This window comes from Hypomesus transpacificus, chromosome 11, assembly GCF_021917145.1.
Source record: "Hypomesus transpacificus isolate Combined female chromosome 11, fHypTra1, whole genome shotgun sequence".
NCBI lineage: Eukaryota > Metazoa > Chordata > Actinopteri > Osmeriformes > Osmeridae > Hypomesus > Hypomesus transpacificus.
Window position 1 is genome coordinate 9,607,250 of NC_061070.1, and position 25,239 is coordinate 9,632,488.

General features: G+C 46.1%; 1 protein-coding gene across 1 annotated transcript in view; it reads left to right on the top strand.

Moving 5' to 3' along the window:
• Window positions 1-25,239, top strand: part of ttc27 (tetratricopeptide repeat domain 27) — a 64,681-nt gene that overhangs the window by 25,114 nt on the left and 14,328 nt on the right. The window contains exons 9-12 of the mRNA XM_047029534.1: window positions 1,675-1,741; window positions 13,835-13,948; window positions 19,877-19,972; window positions 22,807-22,929. Coding sequence (XP_046885490.1) covers window positions 1,675-1,741; window positions 13,835-13,948; window positions 19,877-19,972; window positions 22,807-22,929 — 400 coding nt within the window. The remainder of the gene's footprint in view (window positions 1-1,674; window positions 1,742-13,834; window positions 13,949-19,876; window positions 19,973-22,806; window positions 22,930-25,239) is intronic.

Below are 25,239 nucleotides of genomic sequence, written 5' to 3' on the forward strand. Positions count from 1 at the left end.
GGTATATCAACCAGTATCAAATTCCCCTTTGTGTCCCAGAAATATCACCCACCAGTTGTCTCAGCACCTACTACTAGCTATAAGTGTGGCATGGTGCCAACACCTAATTATTTGGGCAATTCTGTCATCAAATCCTCATTTGAGAGCCTTGCCAGTTAAATTTGTCAGTCTTTGTTTTGACTCTCTTCAGGATAATGGGCTCCTTCTGGAACTTTCAGTGAACTTTCAGTGAACTAGTTCAAAGTAATAAGTACAATTCAGATTTTTTTTATTTTGGTAGAGATTTTGATCAGTGAGCAACTATTTGATTGATTTTGATCATGGAAGTAACACATCATTTACTACAAATAGGTGAAATGTATCGTCTTCTCTTTGGAGAATTTGGAAAAGGAAGAAACCATAATAGTCTTTCAGAAAGAATGAAGTATGCAAATATTGTTGTTGGTTTGGCTTTGTGAATGATTTATCATATTGAAATTTCTTCTGTAATGTGATCTCATTCATTTAGGATCAGCAAAGTATGCCAAGAGGAACTCTGTGAACTCAGTGGCTTTCCCACAGGTCACATGCTTCACACTCATTCACTGACACACACACACACCCATTGAGACACACCCACACAAGCACACACACACACACGCATTGAGACACACAAGCTCACACACACACACGCATTGAGAGACACATAAGCTCACACGCGCATAGACACACACAAGCTCACAGACACGCATTGAGACACACAAGCTCACACACACAAGTTATTCACAACTGTACTATCCCCAGTGTGCCAAATCCACCAATCATAACGTTTTCCTCTCACCATGAAGGACATGGCTCCTTCAGCATTGACCAATTGACCAAGTGGTTATTGAAAGGAGTGAGACGTTGCTGTTGGCCAGAGTCGGCACACCACAGAAGAACTTGCCTTGTGTTTCCTACACCAGGCAAATACTGTACTTAACTGTATTTAAGTGGAAAAATAATAAACAACATTCGCAAAGGAACATTGTTATTACACCTAATCTCCCTGAAATTGAAATCCACCACGGTCTGGATAGCAGCTCGCTCGAAAACCTCAAATTTTTTGGCACCACCTAAACAAGTCTTCGTCTGTACCAAGTCTAGATGCTTGAACGGCACTTGCACTGTTTTCAACCAGATACTATTCTGTATTCATATAGACACAAATAAATATAGCTGAGTAAAGGAAGGATTGAGAGCACCGCTTGGTCTCTGGCTCTTCTCGCATATCCGTGCTAAGTGCTCAGCCTTTTGTCAAAGTTGCTGCATACGGTAGACAAGGGATGTGGGTGCCAAAGTGAACTCTTCATCAAAATAAACGACCAACACATTCCGAAATCACTGGACCCCCCCCCCCCTCCTCGCATGGCAGGCTGATGTAGATTGATCGTCGGCCAGACTTGGGAGGACAATGGGAAAGCCTCTGTCATAACACTGGCCATTCTGTCTAATGGCTGCTGAACTGATGGCTCGTCAGACATATTAACCAAAGCACTTGACCGCGGTTAAATCAATGTCACAGTGAGAAGGGGTTGGAAATGGGATGTTCCAACATTTTGATAGAAAACACTTGTTTATATTGTGTGTGTGGTGGATGGGGGTGCTAATTGTGTAGTACGCTAGTAATTGTTTTCTTTTTTTTTTTTTTTACAGCACCGATTTTCAGAAGAACAACCCCGTCCACAAACTGACTGAGGAGGAGCTCCTGGCCTTCACTTCAGTGAGTACTCAACGCTTTTAGAAGTGTGTGTGTGTATGTTTGCGTGCTGTGGGTGCAATGTTTCTACTCTCTCCCCTGCTTCCAAAAAGGACCACGTTTTGACCACTGCGACGGTTTATGGCAGGTGGTGAGGTAGGTGTCTGTATCTCACCAACTCACTCCTCTTACTTCCTGCCTCTCTGCCATCAGGGAGGGTTATGGCCCATCTCATCCAACCATCTTTCAATGCACCACACCCCAGGCCCCTCACAGCAAAGGCCAGTCTACCTACGCCTGCTCAGCGATTCAGTCAATTCTAGTCTTTTCTATGAACTTCGACTGGCATAGGCAGAAAAACTTTCATGGAACTAATTCGGAAGTGCATCGCTTATGTACTTCCAACCATAGGCTTTTTCTTCCTGTCTTCACCCCGACTTGCTTTTCTCTGACAAGTACAGCTCCAGGTGTGCGTTGTCCTGGCCCAGCGCTCTTGTCTGCACCTCACCAAGCGAAGCTGGAAAGGAGAGGAACATAATAGGCCGTGACTTGGCTCCACTTGCTGTCGTGGCAAGTTAATATTTCCCTCTTTTGTCTGCTGGAAAAGCAAAGCTCTGAGGTGTGTGTGTGTGTGTGTCTGTGTGTTGGGTCATTGAGTCTGAGTCTGTTTGGAATGAAAAGGATGTGGCAGACCTCAAGGACTCTTAGTTGTTCAGCCTCAATCACATCATTTCCACATGGAACTCATTGGAACTCTTCACTCTTTCCCTGTCAGATGTGTCTGTGGCCATCTGCTCCGCTCATGCCTTTGCAGCAAAACAAAGACGTTCTCGTGGAGAGCTAGAAGGACAAAGCTGCATCCAACTTCGTTTATTGCACCGCAAGCTGCCCGTCTTATGCAACGACCTTGAGACGAGTATTGTTGATCGGTTCACTTGTTGAGCTGCGCATTGTTTTATTGTACATAGTCGTGTTGTCGTGTCATCTCCACCGCACTACTGCAAAGTATGACTGCCGAAGGACAAATCTTTTTTCTGGATTATTGTAGTTCCACACTATACATCCATTACAACTATTCTGTCGCAATGTTGCCTACGTTTCTCCTATGCATCTCTTCATCTAGTTCTGCAGTGTGGACATTACCTGCATCATAATGCGCTGTCACAGTTGAGTTATATTATTTCACTTAGTGTAAGTATTTTCCATTACATCCCTTTGTTTTCCCAGACTAAGGGCTTTGTGGCACCATTCATAATTCACAACACTTTATATGGTAATGAATTCCTACCTCAGATCTATGTGGAAATGATTTATGCATTCCTACCTCTGATGTATGTGAAAGTGATTATATTCTCTTTCAGATAATAGTAAGATTTTGTGGTACATTTTGTAAAAATGTTTCAGTGTTGGGGAATGAGCTGAAATGCATCCCTGACTCGTTTACTTCGCATTTAATAGCTGTAAAGGCCGGAATGTGTGTCTGTCTGTGGCATGATGATCTCAATAACTGGGCCCTTGGGAAAACAACTAGGTGTATTGCTCCGGACCCAAGGATGTGCGCTTGTATTCACCTCCAACTGGCGGTACGCTATCGTGCACTGACTCCTAATCAACGGAGTCATGCATCTTGTGAGCCGCCAAAAGTTACTGCGCTAGTTATTTTGTAGTTGTATATGCGTTCTCATGTTGGAGTTGAAGTGTGCTGCTTGAAATGGTATCCGTGCGGCATAGACGGCAATCATAAACCAAGCATGTTTCATATGTAAAATGATTTAAGTATACTTTGTTTTTAATGCAATTGGATCTGTCTAGATTAAGTGAGACTGAGGTAATTTACAACCATATTAAGAGGTAATTTTCTTGGCAATTGTTCGGGCTTGTCTTTGGTTCCCCCTAACCCCCCCCCCCCCCCCCCCCCCCCCTCCTTAATTTATTACTGAGTAATTGCAGGCTTTTATCCACAACTACAAAATGCACTTGTATTCATTACAAGAGCTTGCAGCCTTTTTTGGTCTTGGAGAGAAGCCCAATCACAAACCCTTAGGCCCTGATTGAAGTGTGATATCTTTATGTCCAAGGGAGAAGTAAGCCTGTGACTCTGGTTTGGCACTGATCCCTCACACACACAAAAAACAAATGTCTAAAACATACAGGGGTTACTACCATCTTTCAGCTGTAAGGTCTTGAAAGAGAACGCTATTATTCCTGGAGCGGCTGCCAGTAGATACCTTCTCCAGACCTAAGAGGATGCAATATCCCACCCACCGTCTGAACCCGTAGCCCTCCCATCTCTCTGAACCCCTCCCCAAACCGCTGGGCTTTGCAGGCCCCGGGCTCAGGTGGACGGCCTATTGTGATGGGAAAACGATCCTAATCCTGAAATGATCCCAAGCACCACAAGAGAGAACAGGGCTGGGTGCGGTTTCTCACAGCTGTGGTTTTCCATTGCTGTAACTTTTGGATGTTTAGCAGTTCTGGCAAAGGTTTCAAAGTGGAGGCAAGCTCATTTTTTCAACACCCATAAGCTTGTTCGGAGACATTCTCTCCACTTTAGAGACGTCATGTTCGGAAATCAGATAGCCCACTTGGCCGGGTAGACGAGAGCGTTTTGAAGAGCACTGCAAGGATAAGGTCCATCGAGGGCAAAGAGGTTTCTTGGAGGAAGGAACGTGACCGACAGGAAATTAAAAGCAACAAGAAAAGAATAAAACAATAATTCTCTGGAGGCCAACCTAAGGTCTGGCAAAGCCTTGGGCCAAAACTGCATTTTGCCATTAAATCTTGGTCTCCCTGGGAAAATAATCACCACCACTCTGACAGGATTTGTGAATTTGAACATTAGCTTCCTGCGACAGGGCTGGCATTATGAATCTTTCAGTTTGTCGGAGTCAGGGAGGTGAGACAGGTGCCAGGTTTGGCCCTTTCTTGCTACTATCAGAAACATGTTTTCAATGGCCTAGCATTAATGGAAAAGTTCTCAGGCTCGTTATTCATTTACACCTTGTTTTCTATAATTCCCCAAATTGTCTTGATGTATTGCCTTTCCTCACAGGGTAAAGCAGTCTTTGTCCTTTGTAAATTTGACTTACCTACTGAATGTGTTCCCCCATGTTCCTGATTTAACCTTAAATACAATGAATCTACCTGGAAACATTCTAAGACCATAGAAGGACAGCATAGGTATTGAAAAAGGGCCTAACTACTTAAGTTATCCAAGGCTCGGACCTTTGGATTTATTGAATTATTGCTATAATCTACATAAAATGCCCCAGAGCTGATGATTTGCAATGGTGGTCTGTGGTTGGACCTCAGTAACTCATAAGATAATGAAATCTCATAGAATGGTAAATCCAAGAAAGTGTATTGAGTGGAAGCTAACTACAGACCAGCCCATCACCACCACTCTGAAGGCCAAGCTGGTAGAAATCAATGTCTCTTTGTACATCATTGACTGACATATTACTGCCGTTTTATTCCGTCTCATATTTAAATGCATGGAATGTACATCCTATTTTATAGGGAAGATGGAGTCCAAGAATAACCTGTCCATTGGTGCAGAACGGGAGGTGAGATTCATACTTCACCAGGGACACAGCTTCTTCCTTTTTTTTCTGCTCTCTCAGATTAACTTTTAGGGGAACGCTGAAGGAAACGGTAAACGATAGTGCAGCTGAGCTAGCACTTCTGCTGGAATTAAACCCAGGAGACCTCTTTCACAGCCCCAGTCGTTAAGTGCTGTAAATACCGTTTTAAAAATGGTTGTGTAGTGGGGGTCAAAGTTAAAATGTCTATTGGTAAATGGAACTGCTCATAATTCCTCGTGCCATATGATGAGGATGTATTTTTAAGCTATGGTTGGAACGGGTGGAGAGGGAATTTATTACGACGCACCAAGCAAGAATTTCCAATTGCAGGTGTCTATGCAGCTTTTCATTTTGTCAGCATTTATATGTATTTTTTGTATATATACAAGTGCAGTGTACAGTACTTAGCAATATCATTACTCCCGTTCATTGCTATTTAAAGCATCTGTAGATGCCTTAGAATTGTTAATAATGGTAATTGCTGTAATCACACCCTTGGAAGACTGCTGTGCTCTGAGCTCCAAACAAAGTTTTAATTGCCCTAATATTCCAGCTGACACAACCACTTGGTTGAGGTTCCTTTTGTTGGTCCTCAGATGTAAATGACGTGGCAGCTTTGGTCTGCAGCCCTGGCATCGTGCACTAATCCCAATGTTGGCACTGCTCACCTGGACGGCTTTCAGGTTTAGTTTCTTACCAGTCAGCACTTATCATCAGGTTCTAGTGGCCACAGGTCCACGCGTGGGTGTATCCTCAAACCCTGAGCCATGCTTGGGTCAGTGATTTATTTCCTACCATTGTTCGAGTTTTGGAACTGGCTTTTGTGAACCCCATGTTACAATTTCCCCACATAGTTGGAACGATGCTGGTGAGCCACATCATGCGGTCTTGGACCTGCTTCGTTGAATTGGGCCTTTTTCCCTGCTCTGAATTTCCCTCACAAGTGAGCTCACTAACAAAGACAGGCCAAGGGCAGTGCTTTCCCAGCGGGCTCGATGTGGTGATTCTTACTGCAAATACAAGACAGATGAATGTAAAAATAGACAGTGTCTCTAAGGGTAATGAGAAGAATATGAGCATCTTTGATTGTGTTTCTGTACCCAGCTCATGGTTTATGGGCTGTGTTACCGTGTCAACTGTCGTAGGTATAAAGCAGTGGCTGGCTGTTAGAGATGGGTCTAGAAATGGTTTAACGTGAGGTTTAAATATTCCTTTCAGGCCAACCTCAATTGTAGTGTGGAACAGGGCTAGCAAGATTTCCTTTCAAATGTTATCATCGTAGCATCACCATGGTAGAAATGGAAATCCATCAACCACTGATCACCCCTGACCTATCCTCCACGCAGCTGCAATTTTCTGCCAAATAACCCAGTGTCACAAGTTGTAGCACAGCTCTTCACTGGAAGTTATTTATTCTGTCGAAAAAGGAAATGTTTTGGCTGTCTCTCGCTCTGCTGATTCCACCCTTTCGGTCCGACACAAGTCGATTTGAGGCAAGAGAGGAGAGAAAAAGGGAGCGAGAGGTGGTGGCACTAATTGCAGGTGAGAAAGTGAGGCATACTGTAGCTTCATTTCTGGCTGTAGCCATCAGCACAGTTTTTTTTTTTTGTTGCACAGAATGTGTCTTCCCCTGACACAGAGTGAAGACCTCTGTCAATATAGACGTAATTACTTGCGGTAAGAGCCCAATACCTCATTCCCAAACCTCTGAAAGAGGGCACGGCAATAGATTTTTTTTCTTTCTATCTTTTTTTTTCTTTTCTTGAAATGGCAAGGCTACAGACATAATTAACTTTTAATTGTTATTGGGTTCTGAATCTTTTTTCATTAGTTTAATGACAGCCAAAGGTGGCATTTCAATATGCCCTTGGCATTTCTATTAGAACTCTTTTTGCCATTTTGCCGTGTTTGAATGCGTTAGCCCTCAGAGTGGTGAGGTGGAGGTACTTCTTTTCCAGAGAACACATGTCGCTTATTGGAGTTGCGTTCCTGGTCTCCCTACGGCATTTCTAATCTGGATCTGACATGGGAGTAATTGGATGGGCAGATGGTAGTGGGTTTATCTTTGCTGAAATGGCCGTACAGCACTTGAAGACAGAGATGAATGGAGTCGCTTATGGGTGTCCAGGGACTACTGGGTGTGTAGATTTAACATCCTCCTAGCCTAGTATGTGTGAGAACAGAGTGGCTGTGTCCATGAATGTTTCTGGGGCTTTGTGTGTTCACCTGTGTGTAGGTGTAGGAGGTTAACGGGTCTGAATTTGCTGAGGGACAGGAGGCGACCCCTAGGAAGACACACCTGAATGACTTCCTTTCCTTCCCCTCCTGTCCCTTCCTGTCCCTGTGAGTAATGAATTAGTCCCCCACTGTGGATGAATGGAGCGGATATGTCAAAATGTCCTCTTAGTTTGATTAGTTCAATGAGGAAAAAGTCATTTTCTATTACTCAGGTACAGAAGCACAAGGCAATTCTCCCCCCCCCCCCCCCCCCCCCCCCCCCCCCCTTTTCGACTTTTTCTCTCTGAATCTTGCGAAGTTGATGTCCTTTTCCCTACAGCTCAGCTAAAGCGTGACACGATAGCATGCGTCACGTTGTTGTCCAGCATTGCTGGACTCTTCCAATCAATGGCAGCTGGCTGTGTGAGCAGGCATCTTCCCAGCCTACATGTGGATCCAGGAATCTGCAGGCTGGTTAGATGGTTGTCACACCTCTGGCCCTCCTCAACCCCACCTTATTTTTGTCAGCCAACCTTGACGGCCATCGCTAGAAGCTGCACTCAAGCACCAGTCGTTTGGCACAGCCCTCTCGGAAGTGTCTGAGAATGTCACCTTGTGTTTGTCAGGTTTAGTTCTCAGTTGGGGATAGTTACTCAAAATGGTTGAGTATCGTGCCATATCTGCCGACTAGTAGATCAAGTGGATTTTTCACAGAGAATCAATTCCATAAAATACATGTTTGGGTTTTTATTTAACAAAAAACATGGAAGGATAATGGGGTCCCCTGCAAACTAACCTGGATATCCTCACTGCCCATCTTTTTAATGGAAGGGGAAGCGGGAGCAGGGCAGAGTCTACTGAGGGGTGACAAGGTCATGGTAGGCTGGGCGAGGCCCATCCCCACACCTGCACGAGGTGGAAACCAGAAATGGGGCCTCTGGGGGTCCTCTCGTCATCTCTTCCTAAACAACCTTGGGGCCATTACTCATCTGCTTCTGATTCCAGATGAACATTTAGTCTTTTTTTTAGCAGACGCTCTTATTTTATGGATTATTAACCATAAACTCTTCAAACCGACATGGGAAATTAAGGGTTAATCCATTCGATGCCATGTTGAATCATAAAACACAGTTATGGTCAGGACCCAGATATGATAGGTTGATGGATAATGTGGAAGCCTTCATTCATTTGAAAAGATACTATAACAGGAATGCTCTTTGTCTTTAATGTGAGAAGAGATACAATTGTTTATGGGCTATAACAAGGTTTGGTTGATGTATTTTCATGTCTGACATCTGACAAAATGTTTTGATCATTCACTATAATATTGTGAAATTGACCAGTTTGTCTAAAGTGGTTATTGTTAGTGTTTTTTGTTGTTGTTGCAGTGAATCATTTTGCACCATTTCATGTTAACCTTGTAGACCAGTTAGCCCTTATTTACATTCCCTTCTGAAACGGACTGGGACTAGATATATTGAGTAGATACACAGGTGTCCGACCATCGGTCCCCTGGTCCCCTGGTCACAGACCAATGATGTCTCACACTGCCTCACTATCCAGGAATGAAACAAAGGACCATCTCCAATTTTAACTGACCGCTTAAGGCTTCACTCACATGAGGGGAAAATCTATAAATACTATTTCAAATGCCCAAGTTTAATTCTTTTTATTCTATTTTGTCTTTTTTTTCTTTCTTTTGGGACAAAAAAGGGACTGGCCACAGAGGTTAATTTATTGCCCTAGAGTTTATGTGACTGTCTTGCTGTAAATCTTCAGTCTGTCTCAGCCTGATGTCTTAACCACAGCTTCCTCTTTCAAGGATAGATTTTTTTTTATGTATGTAAATATAGTTTTTAAGTGGTCAAGTTTCTTAGGAAATTAAGTCGTCTGTCTGCAAATAGTCTATTTGCACATTTCGTTTTTTCTAAGCGGCTTCTAAGCTACAGTAGGCCTATATAAAGATGATAAAACATATGAAAATGGAATCTATGTAGTATTTAGAAACGGAGAAACAAACCCTAGACCAGTGGTCAGTGTGTCTGTCACACTGCTTCCCTTCTTTTGTCCAATCCGAACACGATTCCATGGCTCAGCGCACACCGTGACCCCTCCCAGAGGTTAAAATGTCTCTCTTGCATGTCGCCAGGCCTTTACCTCCCCCTCATTGGCGAGGCAAACAAAACAAAGTTTCCCCTTCGGACTGACCAGGGCTCATTCGTAAGAGGGACCACGGTTGTGTAGGCTTACTTGTCTCTCCGCATTAGAGACCCTGGATGTGTCGAGAAACATTGCTGTCATGGTCCCTAAGAAGTAGTCCCTTAGAAATATACCAAGGCCGTGACTACTCAACACTGGGCAGAGTGTCTTGGGCCTCTGGCATCTCCACCACTGCGAGTCCACTTGTATCAAGCCGGCCTAAGACGACTTAGTAGGCTATTTACGATAGACTATATATGGTTTTGTATTGGCTAATAGTCTTCTCTCATCGATGCCTTGACAATGCAAAGGAACCTGTTTCAAGATATGCTGATAAATGACGATGGCTGTGAGGGGTGGGAAGTTTTGTGCAATACAGTTGGACATGGTGCCGAGGACAGGACTGAGAACGTTCCCATGCTAATGTCTCGATTTATTAAAGGCATTTAGGTGTCAAAGGATTTAACTGCAACGGTCTGATCATTATCTCATAAGCAAGATCTGAGCCAACAAAAGAAGATTTAGGCAGCGAGCGATTCATTAGCCACCGATCTTTTCTTTTAACTACGGATATGGTCACATTTACAAAGTTGATCGTTTGAAGATTGAAATTGGAAAAGTTTGCTCAGTTTGGAGTTTGGTACATTATTCTTGATTTAGCCGAATTATTGTCCATTCAAATGTTGTATTGTGTTCTGGAGATCTATTTTGTTACATTTTCAATTGGAGTGAAGACAATTGTTAAAGATGGTTCTTAAATGACATAAGCTTGTTGAATCTAGCCTCCATCAGCCTTATCGTTGCCTGAAGGTCATGTGACATGTTAACCCTCCATGCAGCCAGCTGTGTGAAGGCTTTAAAGAGGGTAGCATGCAGGCCGGGCATGGATGCTGTATTGCATTTTCTTTTTTTACCCACTAATGTTATGGTCCATGAATAACTCAAATGTGAACACCACATGGGTTAAATCCTAATTATATGTTTAAAAGATTGATTTGAATCAAATGGTCTGTATTTGCATTTAATTCTCCAATTATTCATGTTGTGACTACAGTTACGACTCAGGGAATGACTACACACTGTAATTATCATTAGTTACTTTGGCTCTTGTACCTCATTTGAAGTAATTTAGCTGAATGTGATTGGTGTGTTTATTTCTGCAGATACTATGAATTTGAATAAAGTCATCAAATGAATTGATCATCCAGCTTACTGACTATGTTTACACTGCATGTGTCATGACTGACTAAACTCAGTGAATCACTGTGATTGTGAAAGAGACCTTGAAGTTTAATCACTAGCAAGCCAGTGTTGGTGAACTTTTGGCTGACCCCCTCTTTCCTCTCAGTATCACCATCCAATTACTGCACTGTTAACTGACAGGCTTAGAGCTCAGAGATGACTAAGATAAGATTGCACAACGATTGGGAAGGATTGAGAGAAAAGGGGTCTTTTCAATAACGAACCACATTCCACAAGGCTGGGGCTGGTGCTAAGATATCAATCTTTTACAGTAGTGTCGATGCAAGTTCCTCGATAGTGATGGTTGCTATGAAGGATCTGAGGACCCAGGTATTGACATTAGTGTTATCTTAAAACAGCCTGCGTTTCTTTCAGAGTTCCTTTTCCAAAGGCCCTAGGGATTGTGAAGAATCTGAAATATCTTATTTAAGAGCTCGTATACTGTTCTCATAAACAGTAGCTTTGAAAACTCAGCCTTTAAAAAGTTTTTTGTCATGCAGTTTCTAAACTTTTTCTACGATTCCCCAGGTAACCGAGCAAAAAATGATAAAAGTGTCTATATTATTGCTGCCCCGTAGTCTAATGAAGCCACTTTTTAGACTTTTCAGATGGTCTTTGTTTTATAACGCTGTCTCTAGAAACCAACACCATCATGTGGATGTAAAGTGTTTTATCAATGTCGGCAAATTTGTGGGAGGACAGTGTGGTCTGGAAATAGTATTTCCTCTGTAACCGTTGATTTGAGTTAGTTATGTAGAGCATCCAGACAGGCTCTCCTCTTCTATCCCCACAGATGTGGAGGCTGGTGCATTACATCATCTAATTCAATAAAGACTGTCTGTCGTAGGATCTCCATGGCTTAGGGGGGGGGGGGGGGTAGAATCTGCAGCAAGTTTTGGTAAACTCCGCTTCGCTGTCTTCATCCTCTCTATGGAGGGGAGGGGGGGGGGGGAGGTGGGACAAGAAGATGGACTATGGATCCTTCTAGAATAGTTGTCTCCTTCAGTCCAATGGGAGGAAGTTGCTTTGCGATAACCATCTTGCAGCTTGGCACAAACGATTGCGGGCAAGAAAGCAAGAAAGGAAAATGGAGTAGGGAGAGCCATGGAGCTCCAGTCATGCTTGAAGAGTCTGGCTGACTCCATGACGTCATCCTGATGTTGACTCCTTCACAGTTCCAACCTCCTTCCCTTCACACCTGCCATGTGCTCACCAGCACTGTTCCCACACTTTGGGATTGAGTTGCATGTGAAGCCGTCTCGTCGAAGGAGAGCTTTTGGGCCGGGTGAGCCCAGATGCAGGCATTAGTTTGCTACTAATTTGGCTGTTAGAGATCAGGCCTGATGTCGAGACAAGGCCCAGAGGTCAGTCTGTCCGAGGATAGCCAAGGGAGAACACGTGTTCACTCGACCTAGAAAAAGGGATCTCAAAAAGGAAGACCAAGCCTAATTTGTCTTTGAGGCTAGATGTGTGCTGTAACACAAAAGCTCGCGTCAGTGTGTCTGTTGAAAAAGTGTCTTGACATTGCATATTACTCATATTTACTAATGAGTAAGAATGCGATATGTCTCTCAACCTTTGTAAGACTCAACATTTTAAGACTTAAGTCATAAATCACCGACGTTCATTTTGTGCTGTGGTACTTTGTCTTTAAAATAATCCATGGGGGCATTACATCTGTGGACGGATGTTTCCCTCCCTCCCGGTCTCCCAGTTGTTGACTTACTCTCCTCTTTAGGCTCCTTGACTGAAAGTGAAAGGTAATATTTGGGGATGGAAAGGAGAACTCCATTTTAGACTCCCATCACACCAGGAAGCAGCTGTCAATGACTGGCAGTCCTGGGATATTTTCAGGGCATGTCCTTGCTGAATTGATTCCTTTTTGTCAATGTGCTCCCCAGATGAGGAATCGTTACCAGCCATGGTAACAGTAGACCACACAGGCAACATAGCGTGACTTTACTCCTTGTCAGCTCACAGTGGCACCTTTTTCAGTTGTTGATTGATGTTTACAAGGAAGTCTCTTCAATAATCTACAAGAACCTTAGGTAGACTTGTAAATGTGGATAGATGTTGGAAAGGCCTCACATGTATTGATTCATATATCCACTTTATCTTCACCATCAACTTGCCTACCGCGCCAACATGAAGTCAATTTTTTTGTAGTGCCTTCTGGATGTACTTTTGGTTGTTATTGGCCTCGGAGGTATTGAAGGTCACTGTTGCCGTGTAATGCCTAGAACGCACCGTTAGGGACTAGATAAGCAGGTAAGAAAGAAGCTGATCGAAAAAGCTGCGATCCTCTTGCTGTTGCTGAAGCTTATTGGAAAGCTCTGTCGAGCTACCGACTGTGCGAAAGGTCCAGTTGGTGGGAACGCCCCCCCCCCCCCGCCTGTCTGTCCTTCAGCAGACATGACGTCAGTGCTGGGGGACGAGACGTTCCGTTCACACCGGGAGGGGTCCGCCACTCTGGAATGAGTAATGTGCTTCCTGTCGCAGACAGGAAGTGGAATCCGCCTCTCCTTCGTCCACGCGCACGCCGAACCAAGTGCTACGCCAACACACACACGGTCTCATGAAGCTGACGGTCCCCACCTCTGATTTGAGTTGTGGTGATTTATCAAGTGTAAACATTTAACGAAGGCTTCGCTTAATCCACCCCGACGTGATTATCTGCTGATGTCACAGGAGCCTTCTGACAGAAACGTTCAGGATTTAATGCTTTTCACTAACCATGTTGACATCCTCAAACTCATTTTGTGATTTTCCTGCCACGCATCCATTGGTGGTTCGTTCTCGTCATTGTTCAGTGTGTGCCAATGGCAGCAAAGGAATCGTTCATCCATTTGTTCTAACTATCCTCCTCTTTCTACAGTGCATCCTGGCCCAGCCCAAGTTCTGGGCAGTGGAGGTGACGGCCCTGTGCCTCAGGACCAAGCTGGAGCGAGGCAGTGGCAGGAGGGTGGAGAGGGCCATGATGCAGACACAGGTGAGGGGATCATCTGACCTCCATCGGCTCACTATATATTTAGTCATTTAGCAGACGCTCTTATCCAGAGCGACTTACAGTAAGTACAGGGACATTCTCCCCAGGCAAGTAGGGTGAAGTGCCTTACCCAAGGACACAACGTCATTTGGCTCGGTCGGGAATCACACCGGCAACCTTCGGATTAATTGCCCAAATCCCTAAATGCTCAGCCATCTGACCCCTATATAGTTCCCATTCCGTGCCCTGTTATTGAGTCCATATGCTGTTACCCGTTTTTGCAATGCCATAAGGGCTGTCGCGGAACGCAAGTGTGTCTTTTCTCGCATGTACTCAAAGGTTTTTGTACGAGATGTGTCTCAAGATGCGCAAAGCGTCGAACCGCCAGAGTCTTGAGAAGCTTGGGCTAATACGCGAGCTCAAGCTTGACTGCGGTACGCTATCCATCATTTCAGCGGAGTCGGGTCTGAGGTCGAGTGTCGAAACACGTGTTTGAATCACACGCCGTTTCGTTAGCGCGACAGCACGCTCCGTGGGAGCCGGCCAGACGACAGCCAGACTCTTTAAATCAGTATTCCCTCGGAGAGTTGTCTGCCAGAGCCGAGGGGACTTGTGAATAAGCCGGCGGAGAACAGACACCCTCCCCCCCTCTCTGCCGGGTTCCTGTCCCAGGCAGGATCTTTGTCACTGGTGTCTGTGACACCAACCATCCCTCTTCCTCCCCCCCTCTCTTTCCCTTCTCTCTCACCCTAACCAACACTTCAACTTGTTTGTTTCTTTCTCTCTCTCTCTCTCTCCCTCCCTATATACCTCTCTCTCTCCCTCCTTGCCTCTCGCTCACATTTCAAATGTTCCTGCGCCTCTCCTCATCCTGCCTCCCCCCCCCCCCCCCCCCCCCCCCCCCCCCCTCCTCTCCTGACATGGGGAGGATGGTTTGATTTAGTGTGGGACTGGCAACCTGGGAACAGACGGCCCCCCCTCTGGTCTTTGTGATAACGGAGGAAGCGGAGCGCAGGCTTCCTCTCGGCGCGATGGGGGCCGGGGGAGCCTGGCCGGGTGTGTGACGGTGCCTTTCACAAGATAACAAGTCCCCCCCCCCCTCTACCTGGCTCTCTCATTAAAGCATGTGTGGGCGCGCACACAGGGCGCCGCCCAGGGTGCATGGTCTTGTACTGGATGCATGCTCCACACGTCACACCACACTTTGCATACAAACACACACACATACTTGCATTCCTACGTCAGCGCAAAGACATTCGCGTGCGCGTGTCCCATGTGCCGATCCGTGCGCCGGGGCCAAATTGATGTTTCTCAAATGGGTTTTGTGCACGCTGTGCTCGAATGACATCATGGTGCGTGTATGTGCGGTGGTTCTCAGCAACCTCGGCGTTCGTCCTGCAGGTGTTCAGCGAGCTGTCAGACCCAGACAGACAAGGTCACAATCATAAAGCAGCAGGTTGGGGGCCCGGGCGGTGGCGACTGGCGGCGGGTACAGAACAGGAGAGTCTTAAAGCACACCAGACGCTGCAGTGTTTCTCCACAGAAAAGAAAAAAAAAAGAAGAAAAAAGTCTGGTTTCAATTGCTCCGGCAGCCCCCCCTCACTCCCCCCCTCTTTCCTCTTGAAATGTTTGTGCATAGAGCTCTCCAGTCCTGTTGCAAAGCCTCAGAGGAGGAGTCTGTGACAGACGGGGGAGGGGGGGGGATCAGGGACGCACAGGAGACACGGGGATGGGAGAAGAGGATCATGGGTAGACGGAAGCCACCCGTCCATCACTGCGGGAGAAAGACATCAAGTGCTCCCGCGACGACCTCCCCCCACTAGCCCCCCCACCCCACCCTGAGAAGCCACCCTGTTCCAATCCCCCGTGAGACAGTCACGCTCAATCACTGTTCCTCCCGTCCGTCCCCCCTGTCCCCTCCGGTCCCCCCCGGTCCCCCCCGGTCCCCAAACAGCAAAACTGGGAACAGAGCAGGATTGACAGGCAGCCTATCACGCACCGCTGCCCGGGGGGGCAGCGCGGGACGAGAGCGGAGGATAGGAGAAATACCGTTTTTTTTTTTTTACCCTCCTCTCCGTTTCCGGTTCTCCCTCCTGCACAGCGATGGGATTGGACTTCCAACACCCTGCACTGCTTGGCGGGAAGTTAGAGGTGGGGGGTGGGTGGGGGGAAAGACATGGCCGTAAAACGTCATGAATCCAGTCTTCTTGTTTTGGAGCAAATTACTTTTTGAGTTTTGAGGCCTTGTTACCAGCAGTATTTCAGTGTTTTCCAAGTAGTCTCCCTCATTTGTAGGATGTTTATGGGCTGGCCTACTCTTCTGGTTGTTATTCTTACTCTGTTATCTATGTTCTGAGTTCCTGTTTAAGATGGAGAAACACAGACCGATTGTTCATGTTGGTCAACTCCTTGTGTTGTCATTGCCAAGCTGAAGGCTGCTTTGTATTGGAGCAACTGAGGTTGCGCTCATAAAGGTCATATTTATAAATGGGTACATTGTCTTGTTAGATGCCATCTGATAGATTATTTTATTTGGCCAATCGCCCTTTCTATGAAAGTGAGATACTCGGGTCCTGTGAGGCTATCAGCAGTATAATTGTTTTAATTTATACAGTCTTCTGTAACCTTTATCAAAATAATATTACTCTGAGTAGTGTTGTTTATGGAAGTATAAACACAAATAATGCTGTCGCTTTGAACCAAGCTGGAGCTGTATTGTCTTTGATTGAGGAACCTTGTTTTCCCACTTAAATATCTGTACACGGAAAACACAGGAATATTTCGCCTTCAAATGTCATTTGTGAGTTCAATCAATAATAACCCTGAAATGTAGTCCCAGTGCCTCAGTCAGCAGTTTGTGCTCAAAAGGAAAATAAGTTATGAGATGGATTAGGCGTGGGAAAGAAACAGGTGCCTTGTGCTGGAAGGCATTTCGAGAAGTTGTTCTTCTGTTGCTCCACGGAGCTCTCATATTTATTATTAATGCACCTCTCTGGTGTAATTTTTGGGCTGTAATATACAGTCAGTAAATGCCATTTCCCTGCAAAGTCATAATTAGGAATATGTATGCAGAAATGTCACTGGGTGGAACACTGAGGGGGCTACAGTAGCTGAGAAATGAACTGTCAGACTATCACCAGTAGCTATGTTTGATATATGTAGCTTAAAGGCGTTCTTTGAAAAGTGTCTTTTTTTAAACGGTCTAGATTTAGGGAATTAACTACTCATACCTCTCCTACCTTGGTACTGTAGGACGAATCCATTCCATCTGATCATGGTTCTGAAGTTAACCCCCGTGTGCACATACATGTCTGCTGCAGTGAGGTTGTATAGACGTTTCCATATTTCATTAATATAGTCATTCAAGTGAACATTAAAATGTTTTTAGTCTTATTAGTTTTGAGTTCATTCTTGTTAGGATCATTTCTCAAGTAATGGACAGAGTTGTCGTATTCAAAGAAAGTACAATGGTTTAATGCTTGCTGGCAAGGAGACAAAATCTGATCGCAATACAAAGTTTGTCTGAATCTCAGGTCTTCATGTCAGACCTTTTAAAACATATCGGTGGGAGTCACCTCCCCTACATATCAGCTGTCAATGTGAGAGGTATCCCAGAGGTATCGCTCGTGTGTGTGTGTGTGTGCGTGTTTACGACATCACCCTGGTTAAAAACACAACAACAGGATTTCGTAGAAGCTCCTTCACATAGGTGTCAAGCAGGGTTACCAGACCTTGCGTCTCCACCTAGTCCTTGTCACACAGTATCTCCTTAAAACAACCAAAACCCCCAACATCTTCTAGTCTTAACAAACGCTCACCCTTCCCCCAAGGTAATAGAAAGCCTAGAGTTTAGTTTTTGTTTTTCTGCTGACAAAAGAATGCTAAGCATCTGTATTATTCAGTATAAAACATCACATTCTTAATTTCTCTGACAATTCTTCACTCGCCTACCACACACAAGCAGACGTGCTGTGGTGGTCTCCATGTTCTGCCTGTGGTCTTCCAGAACGTTCCTCACACCATCCTCCCATGTATGCTTTGAAGACGTCCACTGGCCATGCAGGGACCAAATGAGGTATCAGTCATCCAGAGTTCTGCCCTCGAACAATCCTTGTTCGTCATTAATGGAAAAAACGATTGCACCAAGCCAACTGGAAATCCAATTTCAGGATGATGTTGATGTTCATCCCGGAAAAAGAATCGTCCTAGCCCTCATCCTCCCTTCTGACTTGGACCCAGAATCCGGCATTCAAATGCAAATTGCATCGACATGCATCGAATGCAGTGCATCTGAAGATGGGGCTTGGCAAAAGGCACATTTATTCTGCCCTTATCAGCTTAAGGTATTAAGCTGTTTATTCTCGTCAGTTTTTGTGAAATACTGGAAGATATAAGCAGGTTCCTGATTGACACATTATATTTTGGGGGTGGGGGACAGAGGATATTTGTATCCAGATTCCGGAACATCAAAGGCCCATAGCCGAGAGCTCCCCGCTGTAATCATGAAAGCGGATCACTGTTGTTGCCTTTGATTTTGGCTCCTCTTTATACATGTGCTCAAATGACAGAGCGAGTCATCTCAGATGCCACCTTTTCCTGTACAATACCCTATAAACCACGTACCTATGCTAACATGTGAACCTTTTTGAAATACTTTGTGCATTTACAATATTGACTTTCATTCAACACAAGTTAGACAGAGATTATTATGTGCAGATTTTTAGCAACAAGGACGTCCTGTGAACTAACTGTTTTAAAACAGAAGGTATTGTAGGTACTGTGGTTAAAATGAAACTATTATTGGTTGTCCACCCTCAAACTCCAAGACAAGGTTATTTTGTATGCTGCTGTCTCATATTGAGTTGTGCCAGGGAGGTAATGACTTAGTCGACCCTGTTTGTCAACTTGCTGTGGAATTGGATAAGGCCAGATGCAGTTTATATAGACTAATGACAAACAACCTCGGCAGACAGAGTGTGCAGGCAGTGAGTCTGTTTTGTTTATCTCCATATGTCGTGTTTTTTTGCTGTCAATTTACAGGGAAAGATGTATTTCTGTCCGTCTGCATTTTGGTTGTGTCACTGTCATCGTGTCTGCACTCGTGGTCCCCAAGAAAATGCAATCAGCATGACTCACCCGTCTGGATGCTGTCTTTTGTCTCGTAAAAAAAAAAAAAAAAAAAGAAATCTTCTCAAACCCTTGCCCAATTTTCTCTCAATTCCTTACACATGGAGCCAAATGAAGCCTCTGCAGCTACAACTCTTATCAACTTATTCTTATTAATTACACACTATCATAGCCTGCCTGGCTCCACATCTCTCCACTGGAGTCTGGGCTTTATACCAGGCTCTGAGATTAGACCACCAACCCAGACATGATGACCCAGCACATGCCTGGACCATAAATATGTCCCGGCTTTCTATTTCACGAGCCATGGGGATTGTTTCTTTTTCGAATATCTTTCGAAATAAAGACTTTTATTGTTGTGACAAAAGTTTAAAAAAAGAAAATCTGGACCAATTATCCTTGGCGCAACACAAATACCTCTTTCTCCCCGTAGCGGGGGAGAATGTGGGCTGTAGCCTAGTCGTGTGGGTGATGGAATGACCCGTCTCGCCCGAGGGAGACTGGAGAACGAGACGATAACAATTGGACGAGGGTCAGCTGTGGCTCATTTGGCGTGGCAGTCGCAGAGTCGTGTTTACTCCGTGTGCTCCTAGTCTTCCTGGATGCCCCTGGACAGCGCTCATTGAGTGCCTAATGACCCCCTCGGCCTCCGTGTAACCTGTCAATACTAACAGGATGGAGACAAAACCAAGAACGAAACCAGATGCCAGCAAGAGCTACATTTACTTATTGAGCACACAACCAATGCTTGACTGAGTTTGCTGTCTGTGTGTTTTGATTTGGTTTCCTCCCCCTCTTTTTCAGACTATAGTGGACCACTTTGAGACCCAGGGCTGCCCTGTGATGGAGCGTCTCAAAGCCTTCTACTGTTGTCAAGCCCCACCCAGATGGGCCGTCCAGGTAACGTACCTCAAACACACCCGTGTTCCTCGAGCTAAACTTTCAGATCACCGTCATTCATTATCTCCGCGCTCAATTGTCAGCTTGAGGAAATATAAACTGTAGTTAGCGTGTGGCACTCACATATGTGGCGTGACCCAAGGCATGGCTGCCTGTGATAAGATAATAATTTAGGTCAGGCTTATGAGTGAACACCCAAGTCAGTTAATTATAGAACAGGACCCATTTCCTTTGATCCCTCACACCCAAGGTAGCCCCAGTGGTCCCGGGCCGGTGACTCGAGTGGTTCCTTTGTAACATCGAGACAATGCTCTTTCAATCCCTGACCTCAGGGTCTCCTTTCACGCCCCCTCCACCACCACCCCCCACCCCCGCCCGCTAGGAGAGGCATCTATCACCGGCGGTCTCTGGTCATTCCTGATTAGGCGTCAGAGGGCTGGTCTAATCTGGACACGGTGGCGCTCTCGCCGTACGTCGGTCCGCCTCTTGTTAAGGCCACCTCAAGGCCTCGCGGCTCCAGGCTTTCACACACACTAAGTCTCGGTCCTCCCCACACGGGCGCTAAGTTAGGGCCCCTCAGGGCACAGCCGGCACAGCCGGCATCAAACTCATTTCGTTCTATAATAGTGTGTGTGCGCACACGTGCCTGAGGGAAGAGTGTTGAGTTATTAGTGCTTTCGTTCGCCTGCGTTTGGAGCCGGCAGAAACGCAGTCAGTGGACTGTGGATGGGTTTGTGTTATTCCAGAACCTCTGTTCCCCTCTATCCTGTACGCCCCCTGTTCTCAGGCGGAGTAGAAGCTATGTCATATTTACAGTAGCTTTGTAAACCCCACACATTCAACTGCTTCCGAATGGTCCTCCTTCCTCAAACCGTTTGTGAGAGTGAGTTTGTCCTTTGAACGACCATATGAATGCACCTGTTTTCTCCCGCATCTACAGTCGCATGATTGCGTGTGTTGGTGGAGTTATTCAGCCCTGCACACATGAGTGAATTTGTCATTCACCGCTGACTGGCGTCTTGTCTTGTGGTTTGCGAGTGTTTGTCATTGACGCCCGCGTGCCAGCAGAAGGGAGCCCACTGGGCGGCAGAGATACAGACAGACAAAGGAGAGAGAGAGAAGCCGGAAACCTGGCTTTGGACAGGTTAGCGAGGGAAAGGTGGGCGGGAGAGAGTCGTGACCAGAGGTGAAGGAAAGCGAGAGCTTTAGGGACGGGAGGGGGGAGGGCAAAGAGAGGGTGAGAGCGAGCGAGCGAGCGAGCGGGAGAGGACGAGGGAGCGAGAGGGGGGGAAAAGGAGAGATCAGCGGAGGAGGAGACGTTGCCCAGGCGCCGTGTAATAACGGCGGGCAGCAATAAAGCTGGAATTGAAGGCAGCCTATTGTCGCCTGGGGAATTGAACGTGCAGACGAGGCAGAGACTCGCAGGCCACCGGAGTGCGTCTCTGCCCAGCATGTAACAAAGTCTGTGAGGAAGTTGATGGGTTGGGTGTGTGCTGGTAGTGGGGGGGAAGGGGAGGGTGTGATGGGGACAGAGAGATGGCATGGTTTGCTGCTATGGAATGATTTGATTTCAGAAATGAATAAATCCCCTTCCCATGTAATGAAATGCTGTCTCTGGGCCAGTCCTGTTTTAATGAGTAATCAGGACTGGCAGGGAATCTCAAGACTGGGAAAGGGAGGGGCCATTGGTGGCACATGATGCTACCTCGCGTATCCCAAGAGCCTTTGCGCTTCCCCATTTGCCATTTGCGTCACGTCCTGACTCCCATGTCTCCCTGATCATGTGACCCGGGTCATTCACATGAGGAGAATAAATCCTGATTTATGGGTGTATCATCCTCTCGTGCAGAACGATATGTCACTTCTAGTATCTGCAGGTGTGCCAGGGGGGTGGGGAGCTAGGGATAAAAAACAAGTATTCCACGATTGGATCTTTGACAAGAAAGGTTTTGATCCATATATGGCTCCCCTATTTGACATTAATGCAGAGTTGACTGATGGTTGAGATAGAGACTGGGAGGGGATTCAACTAGGCTACCTTAGCTTAACGCTCTGTTCACTGTCACATACTTGGGAACACACTAGTATCCAGCATTGTGAACGAGTGTATTTCCAAGTATGTGGCAGTTCTTCCAAGTGTGCCTTCATGTGTTTGTACAGTATGCGTATGTGTGTATGTGCACATTGGTATGTCTGTGCTTACCCACAGTCTTGCCAAGTTCCACTTTATGACCACCCTCCTCCCCCTTACTACTTATCATCTACATATCACCTCCTCTGCCTGTTCCCTGGAGGTATATCAGGGTTCATTAATTACCTCTCCTCAGCCAGTGCGTGTAAACAATCTAAAATAAAACTATTTACATCTCCCTCCCTTGTTTTTGAAAGACCAAATTCATTAACTGAAAAGACAAATCTTTAGGAGAGAGCTTTACCTTTAACTGAGGTGTTTTTATTTTGTGCTTATTGGTTTTTGATCTTGAATAAACAGCAAGTGTGCGTGCATTGGGGAGTGTGAGCCCGCAACCTAACAGTGTGTGACAACGAGTGTGAGTTTATGTGGGATGCCAATGTGTTTCTCCAGCTGCCTCGAGGCACAAACCTGGGTGTGCTTTGACCGCCACAGGTATCCAATCACAGCAGGCCCCATGCCCTGGCCTCAGCCAACTAGAGCGCTAATAGACCAGGGGGGCTGGAAGGAACGACTCACTCAGAGATACCGGGCCGCGGAGGGGGGGGGGGGGGGGGGGGGGGGGGGGGCGCGCGGCATCTTCAGTATGCCATGACTTATCTCCTGTCCTCTGTCTCCCTCCGCCTGTCTTCCCCTCCTGCAGAAACAGCTGGCCAGCCTGTTGACCGACCTGGGCTGCACCAGCTCAGCTCTGCTCATCTACGAGAAGCTGGAGATGTGGGAGGATGCTGTCATCTGCCTAGAGAGGATGGGCCACCATGGCAAGGTGCACACACACACACACACACACACACACTATCTGAGAAGCTAAAGAGAGGATCATCTGGCCCTCGCTGGCAGAACTGGGTTAATGGAGTTCCTTCTTTATTTTGTTCCGTCCATTGGTCGGTATGTTTGTCAGTCTATATCTCACACACACACACACACACTCCGGTTCATCCATGTGTGTGGCTGCAGCAGGTGCCAGACACACGAGTCACAGAGAGATTGGGCTGGGTTTCTTTTGGCGTTATTATTAACCCTGATGCCCCCCCCCCCCCCCAGGACGCACACATGCACACAACAGAAATATGGCATGTTTGGTTTGGATCAGTTGCTGAAATCTCCAAGGGCTTTCAGTTCTTTGGTTAATGACATCGGCTCAGTAGCAGCTGACTGAACGTCTGCCAAGTTTTGAGACTTGAGATTTTTCTTTATCAGTCGAGTTACACAGGAAAGACTCAACGAGCCATTATGTGATAGGCTTACAACGCACGTTTAGATTGGGTTTAGTGTTTTACCGATCACCAAACTGCAAGCCAAAGGATACGATGCTGTTTACTGACGCATGATTTATGGGTCCGTTTTCAGTGGTCCAAGTCTTTTGATGGCATTTCCTAGTTCCCATTTTTTCTCATTTGTGAAGTCTCGATGTTTACACAGGTGTATCCCCCCCCCCTCCCTCCCTTCCTCCCACGACCTCAAAAGTCCTCACAATTGGATGTTGCTGTGGTAATGAAGCGAAGAGGGAGAGTGGTACAAGGAAGTTCTTATGAGAACCTCTTCCTCTCGCCTCCCTGCACCTGTCAGATGAGGTTCTGTCAAGCCATGGCTGAAACATGGAAGTGGCACACAACAGACAGCCATGTGGAGAGGGGAGGGGGGGGGGTAAAAACCCCAACATAATAAACGGTGGCCATTTTGGAGATTTTCTAGTGGCGATGAAAGCCAGAAAACTGCGCCGGCGACTTTGGGATGCGCTCCAGGAGAATGACGTCATGGCCATCTGGTTAATTGGGGGTGAGATTCTCCCAGTGCTTTCCTTGCCTCTGCCGCGTTCCCTTGATGCTCCCTCAGTCATCGACCCGGCTAAGTGGCCTCCCAAGGAAAGTGGGATGCTTCTTGTAAATGCTCTGTAATGGCTGGTTTCAACATATCAGCCTGTGAAACCAGTGCGCTCGCTTATGATGGGACACAAACGCATACACTGTACACTGCAAACATGCACTTTGACACACACACACACACACAAACAAATGTCCCTATCTTTTGTCTTGGTAGGCGGGGCTAATTTGCATTCCTCAGAGTCTCAGTCCCTGAATGGGATTCCTAGAGGCCTCTGTGCTTCCTTATTAGATCACAGCTACCATTGTCTTCCAATCTGATTATCCACTTGCATTCTGCTCTATCAAAAAAAACTCCTCCTTTTCAAAAACTGCCTTGGCCTGAACCCTCCATGTAACATGATAGGGAAAGAAAGTCAAAAGGAAGCCAGCCAATCCATTTGTCTGGAGTTAGTTTGGTCTCTTCCAGGAAGTGCTATCTCACTCTCTGTCCGTTAAACAGTCTGGTCGCGTCGGTTCTTTCTTTTCCTGCTCCACCTCTTTCTGACTGCAGAGGACGGACCTGGGTGCACCTGCACAAAGGGATTGACGAATGGGGGAGAGAGTGAGCTATGATCTATGTTCCATCCTTTGTTGAATCCGCCCATGCCCAACCTGTCATGTAAACCCTAGTTCATTCCCAGGATGCTAATAGCTGGAAGCTTAAGATTGATGAATGTGCCTTCATTTGAAACATATACAGCAATCTTGGCGAATGTCCCAGGCACCTTTTTACTGCGCAGATCATTCATATATGACTACCCCCGGACCCTTGTAGTTGATAGTGAGAGTTCCTATTCACAATAGGCCTGCTAATGCGCAAATGTGGTGCGGTGGTCCAACAAAGCCCAAAATACATATTAAAAAAAATACAGTTTGTGGAGAACAATAAGTCTGCGCTCATGAATGAAATTGTATCCCTCTTTTTTACCCTCCAGCCATCCCCACCTGCTTCCCTCACCACACCGTCAGTCTCTGCCTCTCCCCCAAAGAGCCCACTGGGTTTCATGCAGCGACCCAGCTCCTAGGTTACGAAATGAAAATCACAATCGGACCCCTTTTCCCCTTTCAAAATACTTTGTTCTCAATCGTCATGTCTTTCCATGCCTTTTCTCGGATCTTGAAAACTCCTTCGAAATACCCGAATGGCCACAACTCTTCCGCTAGGCCCTTTTGTCAGCATCAGAACTCTCACAAAGATTAGTCAAAGCCTG